The sequence below is a fragment of the Diabrotica undecimpunctata genome, chromosome 8, assembly GCF_040954645.1.
Source record: "Diabrotica undecimpunctata isolate CICGRU chromosome 8, icDiaUnde3, whole genome shotgun sequence".
NCBI classification, from domain to species: domain Eukaryota; kingdom Metazoa; phylum Arthropoda; class Insecta; order Coleoptera; family Chrysomelidae; genus Diabrotica; species Diabrotica undecimpunctata.
The window spans coordinates 67,410,088-67,421,276 of NC_092810.1; the positions used below are offsets into that span (position 1 = coordinate 67,410,088).

The window sequence follows — 11,189 nt, forward strand, 5'->3', positions numbered from 1 at the left end:
ATTAAACTTAATTTGGATTCTGCGATGTCTTAAGCACCCGAGAGGCTCTATAGTGACGTATCTATCTGTTTTATCAACTTAAAAAGGCATTTGACAGAGTAAAACATGATAAGCTCATAACCATCTTAAAAGAAGGGGCTTAGATGATAGAGACTTGAGAATCATATATAATTTATATTAAAACGAAACTGTTAACATGGCAGTGGATGATCAGTTGACAGAGGCAATCTCCATAGATAGAGAAGTGAGACAAGGGTGCATTCTGTTTCCGGTGTTATTAACATGTACTCTGAACATATCTTCGAGCAAGCACTGGGACAACTACAAAAAGGCGTATTAGTCAACGAAGTGCGTCTAAACAACATTAGATACGCCAACGACGCAATCGTTTTTACGTATAGCTTAGATGGTTTGCAAAAAATAATGTCGCGCATATCAGATATAAAGTGGAGAACATGGACTTGATTTCAATAGGAAAAAATAAGTAGTCAGTAAGCGCGAAATATTAAATACAGAGCTTTTAGTTAACCAACAACCAATTTACCGGGTACACAGCTACACATATGTTGATACCAATATAAACAGCCAATGGGACCACTCTACTGAAATAAAACAGTGCATAGGAAAAGCAAGATCGGCGTTCGTAAAGATGCAGTCTCTTGAAGTCACTATTTACCACTTGGCACCAACATCTCTATCATCAGATGCTATGTATTTTCTACGTTATTGTATGGCGTAGAGGCCTGGACACTTTCTGAAGCTTTTTTTAAGAAAGCTCGAGGTCTTCGAGAAGTGGTGTTACAGACGCATCTTAAGAATTTCGTGGGTGGATCGTATGACTAATGTTGAGGTCCTATGTAGAACGGGCAAGGAACGCGAGATTATTAACACAATCAAAGAGCGCAAATTAGAATATATTGGACATGTTATGAGAAATGAACAGAGATATGGCTTGTTGCAACTCATTCTTCAGGGCAAGGTATTTGGAAAGAGAGGACCAGAGAGAAGAATTGGCTTCAAAACCTGAGAAAGCGACGTCAGTCAATTCAATACGTCTATAACCAGAGTATTCCGAATAGCTGCAAGCAAAGTTAGGATAGCCATGCTGATCGCCAACATCCGGAACGGATAGGCACCGTAAGAATTTTACATTACTTCAGATCAAATCTGCCCCGGTCCATCTGGGCTAGGCTTAATCATATAGTAGATGAAATGGGGCCGTGCAGAAGATCCACAGTGCGATTGAAGATCACCAAGACAGACCATAAACTATTGTGTTTCAGACTGCCCAAATCATGTCTAACATGGAAATGTCCAGGACTTTGTGGAATATTCCCAGAAGCAATTGATTGGTTGTGTAAATTAGACATTAATATTTAGTTTCATTTTATTTTAGTGTTTGCATACATGTGTGTATTTATCATACTGTGAAAGTCCATATGCTAAATAAAAGAAAAAAATTACTTAACTTCAAACAATAATGAGTGTTTTACGAAAAAATTGAACATGTCAGAACCTGTCGAGACATGAATTATTGTGAAATTGAGTGTGACAAATTGATAGGATGTGTTAAACCAAGGTTAGCTGACAAAATTTGTTAAATGAAAGTAAATAATACTTTTTATGTATATTTTGCAATGCTTGAAAATTCGTTATGAAAAGGTTTTTGACAAATGTATTCGTAATGTAAAAGTATATTTTGCATTAGCACTTACAGAGAGTTCAAGGGGACTTCGAAAATTTTGTTACATTGAGGAAACCTTTATACAGAGAGTCATTATACTAAGGTTATGCTGTATTATGCTATCACAGCAACAAATAATAACTTATTAGAAAAAAGTCCAATCACAGTTGTCAACTGAAATTATGAAATTTGGAGTATGGAGACATCATCAGGTAATACCTCAGTAAGATATCACTTCAACTAATGTCTAGTTTTAAAACAAAATGACCACTATCCTCAAATTCACAAATTGATTCAAGATATATTCAGAACATCAAAAGCAAATCAAAAGGCCACATTCATGCTAAGATTTATGAATCAGTTAGAACAAATAAAATACAAATACAACGAAAAGTTTGGACCTCGCCTGATGGATTAACGAACAACCAAATTGATCATGTGATCATAGATGCTAGACACTTCCCAACCTTATGGATGTCCGCACCTATCGAGGCGCTAATATTGATTCAGATCATTTTCTAGTTGGCACAAGAATTCGGGCTAGAATCTCAAATGCGAAGAAGGAGAGAAGTACCAAAACAAGGCGCCTTAATATTGAACTCCTCAAAAACCCGCAAACGGTAGAAAGGTTTCAAAACTATATCGAAACTAAATACATAACTAAAGAGAATCTAACAATTAGTGAACAATGGGAAATGTGTAAAAATTACATTAAAGACGCAGCAAATAACATTCTAGGGCCGCAAAGACCACCACCACGCAATGAGTGGTTCGATGCTGAGTGCGAGGACATTACAAGAAGAAAGAACAATGCATATAAACTGATGCAGCAAAGAAGAACCCGAGAAAAAGAACAAAAATATAAAGATCTCAGAAGAGAAGAGAAGTACATCCATCAGAGAAAAAAGCGAACTTATGAAAATAGAATATTGGAAGAACTTGAGACATTAAAAAAGGAAAATCAAACAAGAAAATTCTATAAAAATCTAAATAAAGCAAGAAAAGAATTTAAACCAAGGATCGGACTATGTAAGGATAAGGAGGGGCATATACTCAATACAAAAGAAGAAGTATTGAAAAGGTGGGTGGAACACTATAAAGAACTGCTTACTATCGAAGTAGAAGATCCAAATCAACCACCCCCAGGAGCAAACAACAATACACCATTAGAGCCTCCATCAATTCAGGAAGTACGGGATGCAATAAAACACCTAAAAAATAATAAATCTCCAGGAAGTGATGGTATACCCGCGGAACTTATTAAATGTGGAGGTGCTACTCTGACTAATCATATATATAAAATCATACTGAGAGCCTGGAATGAGGAACAAATCCCAGAAGAGTGGTGTATTGGGATCGTTTGTCCGCTACACAAAAAGGGCGATGAATTAGAATGTAGAAACTATAGGGGAATAACCCTCCTTAATACAGCATACAAAATATTTTCGAGTATTTTATATGGTCGCCTGAGTGAATATTCAGAGGAGCTTCTTGGCGAATATCAAACGTGTTGTGCCCGCACAACACGCAAGCTAGAAGAAATGTATACCACCTTGTCAAACGCCTCAAAAAATATGGGCCTGCAAGTAAATGAAAATAAAACTAAGATAATGGCATCAACACCCAACAATAGAGCCAGAAACATCGGCCACCAATTCACGGTTGATAATTCTGCCTTTGAAGTGGTGGACAAATTCACATACTTGGGCTCCCTGATCACCAAGGAGAACGTCATGACGGAAGAAATCAAGCGAAGAATAAACCTAGCAAACAAATGCTATTTTGGACTGAGTAGACATATGAGAAGCAGAAACTTAAGCCAAAAAACAAAAATAACCATATACAAAACCCTTATACAACCAGTGTTGATATATGGGTCGGAGAAATGGACCATTTCCAAGGCAGATGAAAATCTCCTGCTTATATTTGAACGAAAGATCCTGAGAAGAATATTTGGTGGTAAAGACGTAGTATCGTTTATAAAAATAGGAAGACTAAGATGGGCAGGACATCTCACAAGATCACAGCAGAACAACCCTCCTAGAAGAATCCTTATGTCACAACCTGTGGGAAGTAGAAGTAGGGGTAGACCAAAACTCAGATGGAGGGATGGTGTAGATGAGGATGGTAGACAAATAGGCACAGCAAACTGGCAACAGTTGGCAATGGATAGAACTGACTGGGGTAATAGACTTGGGAAGGTCGAGGCTCTTTTATAGGGCTGTAGCACCAATGATGATGATGATGACAACGAAAAGTTTGAGAATATGTCCATGAAGCTATTTACTTTACTCCTAGAATGTCTTAAAACAATTAAAACAGGATTATAAAGGAATTAATAAAGATGGCCACTACTGAAACCATCTCAAATTCGCTGACGACATTGTTCTTCAAATACATATTAAAGAATTTACAATTAGAAGATAAAGTATATAAACACATATATATTTTTCCTATTTGTACTTATGGATTGGGGGAAGCCACCTAGCCATCAATTCTTGGTATTTAACTGCGAGACAAAATCAGAAAAGATCAAAAACAGAGAAAAAATCACAGATAGTAATAAAAGAAATTACAAAAAAAAAACGAAATGGCGATGAGACGGGCATGTGGCAAAATAATTTAAAATTAAATGGGCACATAGAATAACAGAGTGGAGACCAAGACAAATAAAAAGACATAGAAACAAGCTCCAGAAGAGAAGGATATGTGACATCCTAACTAGAGCAGGAAAACAATGGATATGCAAAGAACATGACAGAGTTAATTAAATGAAGTATTAAATTCCATATTATGTTCAGTCACCATTTGCATGACCCTACTTTCAAAGCTTTGTAGACAATAATCATAAGTACAATTTTATTTGAAACATGATCAACATCTCTATAATCATTCTTTTTTATTGATCATGTTTTTGTTATGTGGTATATATTTATTATAATACCTCATGTGGATACCTTAATCAAATTAATAAATAATGAATTAATATTATATCTAAATTATTAACACATTGCCTGCCATCTCGGTTTATGTGACAGAGAAAAAAATTGCTCTGCATGCCAGCGAGGTCTATTTGACCAAGAAGTTTAATGTAACTGTGATGCCGTCTCGGTGACTATGGCGTGAACGAAAAGTATTACAAAATCTTCTATGGTAGGCAACATGTTAAGCAATAGTTGTTAATGAAAAATCAAAAATAAAAAGAACCTTTAGTCATGTTGACAAAAAATAGGAATAATTTACATCACAGTAGCCCATTTTTAGCTGATTATGATTATGACTGGCAAACATAGTGTTAAATCCAATAAATTTTGACCACTTGGTAGGGAGTTTGTAATCTCAACAAAAATGGAACTAAATATAACAAATACATACTAATATAATGTTACATATGATGTCAATACATCCTTCTCTGTCGACTGTATTCTCTATCGTCTCATTCCAATCTCACTCAAATCTTCTTCTACATTGTCCAGATTATCTCAGCGTAGGTTATTCCCTTCTCCTTTTGACTGTCTTGTTTAGCAGTTACTTATTTTAGCATAAATTCATATTAGGACCAGGAGGAAAAGAAAGTTATTGTTAAAAAATATCACAGGCTGGTGTGGAATTTTCAAAGCAGCCAACATATTTCATCTGGCAGAAAATAAGACACTCATATTGATAATGTAGTGACGAAGATGACCAGTTGAATTAATAATAACTATTGGAAGTACATGAAATTACAAGAAGATTTTATCAGGGTTCTTTCCATCCATCCTCATTATATGGCCCACCCATCTTAGTCATTTTATTGTGACATTTTAACAACGTCTGTATCCCTAAAAAGTCTACAGTTCAAAATTATATTGTCTTCTACATAGATCCTGTTCATTATTTCTGTCATATAAGGCCCTCATTACTTTTGTTTCACTGATTCGTATCAATATTGCCTATGTTTCTGATCTGTAAGTGAATTTTATAGTTTTATAAAGTTTGCATTTTTTTGCTATTGGCATAGGCTATTATTTGTAGACTTTGAGTGTCATACCATTACATTTATTCAAGAGCCTCTTGCCTCAGCTCTTTGCCTTAGTTTTAAAGGGTTCTGAGAGATATCCCTGTCCTTACACTTTACATTCCACTTTACTGATTGCCTTTTTCATTAATTCTACCAATTCCTTTGGTATACCAAGGTCAACCATAGCAGAATATAATTACAGCCTGTCAGTAGTATTGTAAGGTTCCTGTTGTAAGGATCCTATTCACAGTGCCATGTAAGGTTATTTATTAACAACAATGTATTTTATTTATATTATCGTTTAGTATTTGTGCAATTTCCAAGATCATTTATTTAACTGAGAGAACTTGCGCCATGAGCATTTCCACCACACTAACGATTTTTTTGTAAAAGAAACAAGAGATGGGTGGATAATTTGGTGTTACATATAACTGAGTTTAAAGTAGTTTCATTATCATCATTAGTTTGACAACCTCAACTTCAGTTCATTGTTGCTACTCAGTGGATCAAGTCCTTGTTTTAGTAGGGAATTTTTGTGTTCCCTTAAATGTAAATACTTATCATCAACCTAGTGTCATATAGTGTCAATAATAACAATGTTTATTACTTTACTTATGTAATTTAAGGGTCATCTGACCTCATTATGTGGCTAGTTCCCATTATGTTATAGATGTCTCTCACTGATGATAATCCGATAGGATTGAAAACATTCTGAAAATTTATAAATCCATTTTGGATATTTTTTAAAATTTCTTAATAAATTTTATACCATTTTACAAAAGAAGTTTTTATAGTAAGTTTTTTAAAACTATGGCTTACAGCCAACCACTGAAAATTTCCCTTTAAAATTTTAATTAAAGATATATTAAAGACCATTCAAGAAACAAAATTAAGTGCAGTAAAAACAAGGGATGATGACAGAAGAAATACTGAGACTCATGGAGCCAAGAAGAGAAATCAGAAATAAAGATAAAAACGAATACAATAGAATTCACGCAATAATCAGGCTAAGGATAAGACATATGAAAATACAATTTCATAGTGAAGAATGTAAGGAAATTGAACATTTTTTGAACATATTTTTCAATATGTACTCTCTCAGTTGAAACAAGAAAAAGTATTAAAAAATTACTAGTGATTTTAAGCTAATAAAAGAAGAAAAAGTATCTTAAGGACAATGTACTTTCTGCTCATAGAGGAAAAATAGGAAAACCATAAAAAAATTGCAGAAAGTGCAAAAACGTCAATATAAATGTCACACTTGATTAACATGTGCATAACATGAGAATTAAGAAATTCTTAAAATTGGTAGTTACAGTTTACCTTTTTATATATTAGATCATTGTTTTCATAATAAAATATAAATAACTGAATTATTGTATGTAATTATTTATTTATCCCCTACAAACAAAAAAACAATGAAAAATGAGTCTTAAAAAATTTTCTGGGGCATAAATATACAAATGTTAGGATTTGAATGAAGCCATCATGTATGAGTTTTTGTTATTCATTTTTGGGAAAGAAATATCCCTGATTAAGGCTGCTTTGTTGTGGTTTGTTGTATAACACTGCACTTTTAGTATGATTTAAATTTACCCCCAACATATACAATTCAATAGACTAATCTGACTTCTCATGTTTAGGACATAAACATGTAGGTTGATAATACTAAAAGGGGTTTTTTGTAGCTGTAATTAATTGATCTGAATATGAGATAAAATTGACAGAAAAAGGCCAGCAATATTCCTACTCCAATTCCCAATGTAGCCACAAATTAGAAACAGCTGGAAAAAATTATAAACTGCACATAGAAAGATAAGTATAATTAAGTACAAAGTAGGTGCCACAAAGTGGAGGTATGAGAAGTTGGTAATAATTAGGATTTAAAATAATAATAATAAGTGAAATGGAAAGCATTGTTAAACATTATAGAGAATATCCTGTGAGCAGAAAACAAGCATAAACAAAATACCAAATATAGGAGAAGAATTAGTGTGAAATCTAATATCACAAAACACATTGTGGAAACATTACTACACTTCATAAAAATATAGATCAGGATAGAGAAAGTACAAAATTTGATTTAATGGAGAGAAATAACTGGGAAGCCTAGTGTTAAGGAAGTCAGTATCAACTGTAGAATCTTTCATCTTAGAACAACAGAAAAGATTTTAAATATACATTCAATAATAATAATAATGCATATTTGTTAGTTTATAATAGAAAAATAAAATTCAGTAATATAGAATAAATATAATGCCATTGTATAGGAAAAGATTTTTTGGTTCTTCAAAGATAACTAATATAAAATTGGTTATTAGATAGGTTTAAGAGAAAATAAGTATTTGTAACACAATATTTCAACACATTTATCTAATGACTGTCATAATTATTATTATATACTCATACACCTGTCATCTAAAAATTTGTACTTACCTACCTATTTACACTGTTTAATTATATTTTAAAAAGTACTAAACATATCCTTTAATGTTAGCAATAATATAAATCAATTAGTTCACTCATGTGTAATACATTTCCCCAATTATTAAACAGTTTACTGTTGAATTTAAAATAGATTTCATTACTACCATATTTGTTTATAAACATTGTTAAGATAGTTACATTTTTTCTGCTCTTGTCAGTTTAAAAAACAAAACATATACACTTATGAAAGACAGTGAATTGTTTTCAATGATACACAAGTATTTGGAATGAACTTTCAAGGATTTTGAACCCAAAACTAACCCCAGACATTTATATGTAACAATAAACTGAGTATTAGCATTTTGATGTATCTTTTACTGCCAAAATAAAACTAGTAAACAGGATTTCAATAAAAGTACAAGTAGCCACTTGTAGATCGATCTTCTTTTGTTGAGTTCGGAAATGGATAAGAATACTGTAATATAGAAAGAAGCTGTACACAGTGATGATAACAGATTGTAAAAATTGCATTTTTATGTAAATGTAGTAGATGGAATGTCAAGATTACCATTTCTCTATCCATGTATGTTTTAAATGAAAATTGTTAAGAGGAAGTTAATGAAAAACAAAAATGATTCATACCGTTGTGTTCGGTAAAAATATTGGAGATAGGTTGACGTCCATCTCTCAAAGGCCTAGGTCTGTTTCTTGTAGCTCTGATTGAATGGCTTCCGATAGAAACATTTCTTTCCTTTGTATTCTGAGCACCCATGGCTTGAAATCATGCCCTTATGATTGCAAATCGAATTGTCACTATTTTTTTCTTGATAAGTACACCTCACCACTCCGAAAGGGTGGATTTGCCGACGCACTTTTCACCTACATAATATGCCGAAATACACCGCACAAGTTTTAACTCACTTTTGTTACTTAATTTAATATTAGTTTTTATTTTATATGGCCCTATTAATTTAATTTTGCCATTCATCAACCCCTGCTGGTAACTGTCTATTCCGCCATATTTTTACTTGATTTACTGTCTCTCTTCCTCGAAGAAGTGCCATCTTTGTTTCTCATGTGTATGTCGATTATATAGTTAACAGATTCGACGTTTGAGGTCAGCACTTTGACAACAAATTAATTTTTACCAGTGGTGTAACATACGAAAGGCAGAAATATAAAAGATACAAAACATCTGAAAGTTAATGTAGAAAAAAAAATTTTAATCATGTGCTTTTAAAATCACACTAAAATACAGCCAGATAGACCTACATAAAACGTAACTGAATCTGAATGCAGTGCACGATCTTGAATAGATTATAAAATAAAAGACAATATTTGAAATCGTTATTTTAAATAATATCATAGGAAGCTGGTGTAGTTATATTTTTGAAGGGAAATAATTTATAGACAGGCTTGAGAAAAATATATTGGAAAGCAAACTTGACGTGGGGAAAACATTTCGACTTGAATCAGTTACATCCATTTCTACTTATCAAGTTTTACCGTTAGCTTATTTTTGTATTGTATGTTTATATAACATTTAATTCGATATTTTCTTCACGAATATAATAATTAGAAAGCGTAAATATTTTTTGTGATTGCTGGTAATGTTGACTACGTCAATCATTCCTACTGGAAAATGTAGTTGGCAAAAGGCTATGGACCACCGTCTAAATTTACCCTAACAAAGGATCCTGTCAGTAGAGAAATATGGTTCAGAATAAATCATGCCTCATGTAAATCTCCTTCAGATAATTGAAAATCTGGTAAATATTATATAGTCACATAAAAGATACCTCCCGTACAATTTATCTGGAATTGATATCTATAGATTTACATAAAGACAATTTTCATAACCTTGCATAAATGTGTATCTTTTGGAATAAACTAAAACTGAACTATATTAATAATCGAAGGTAAATCCTCTATTATAATATATCACAGTAATATATTATACAATTATGTACTTATTGACTTTTTTATTAGGATTATATCTAATTTCATTTATTTTTTGTTTATTGCTTTTATTTGAAAAATGTATGATATTATTGATATTATTCTTCTTTTATAGAATTTTTTGAATATAGGGACATATATAAATAAATATATTTGTTTCTGGTCTACATGTAGGTATACCATACATGGTGTATTAGATTACTAAGAAGTACTCAGAATACTGATACACAATGTACAATGTACAATACTCGAAGTAACCGTTGCTCAGTCTTACTAGATTATGGGCAGGGTCATTCATAGAGGTATGAAACACAAGAAAGAATAGGTACAAAATGACAAAAAAGAAACAGACAAGAGAACAACTTGTCAAAAAAAAAGGGCGCCACTGTTTTAAATATTTGAATCCCAAAAAAAAACAGAAATGGAATCTTCATAAGACAAGGAGAACAAATATCAAAAAAATATAAAAAATGGTAACATTACTATATCAAAATATGTTTAAAATATCGAATACCATAAATATCACAAACTAATCAAATAAAGTAATCAATATATCAAATATCAATCAAGTTTATATCACGAGAAAAGTTGTTACATGTGACAACACAGGTAACACATGTAACAACTTTTCCATGCTTGTGTGGTTTTTTCATATTGTTCTTTTTAGATGAAATGTCTTCAATAAATAGATGAAGTAGCCATCGACTTTGTCTTTTTTCTCCACCTTTTGACCGAAAAAACCCACCACTCTTCTGAGTGATCCTTAATTTATATATATATACAGGGTGGTCCTTAAGTAATTGTACAAAAAGAAACCGTAGATTCTACACTTTAAAACATTACGATTTAAGCCAAATTGCTTTAATAAAATGTTGATATTAAGAAAGATACAGGGTGTTAAAGTAGAAATTTAAAATTTTAATTTTCGCTATAACTTTTATGTTTGTGAACATTTATGTATCAAAATTCATAACTAGGTACTATTGAACATCGTAAATTATAATTTGATGCATGCTTTAATGTAGCTAATAGAGGGCGCTACATATGCCACATATGTGGCATACATTTGCACTAAACTTTTTTGCTCTTTAAGTTACCGGTATTTGTGATATAAAATAT

General features: G+C 32.2%; 1 protein-coding gene across 3 annotated transcripts in view; it reads right to left on the reverse strand.

Moving 5' to 3' along the window:
- The window catches only part of Abl (tyrosine-protein kinase Abl), a 152,545-nt gene extending 143,376 nt beyond the window's left edge, over positions 1-9,169 (reverse strand). For all 3 annotated transcript variants that reach the window (XM_072540430.1, XM_072540429.1, XM_072540431.1), the window contains exon 1: positions 8,754-9,169. In XM_072540430.1, the coding sequence (XP_072396531.1) occupies positions 8,754-8,883 (130 nt within the window). In that variant the 5' untranslated portion in view covers positions 8,884-9,169. The remainder of the gene's footprint in view (positions 1-8,753) is intronic.
- Positions 9,170-11,189: the final 2,020 nt, after the last annotated feature.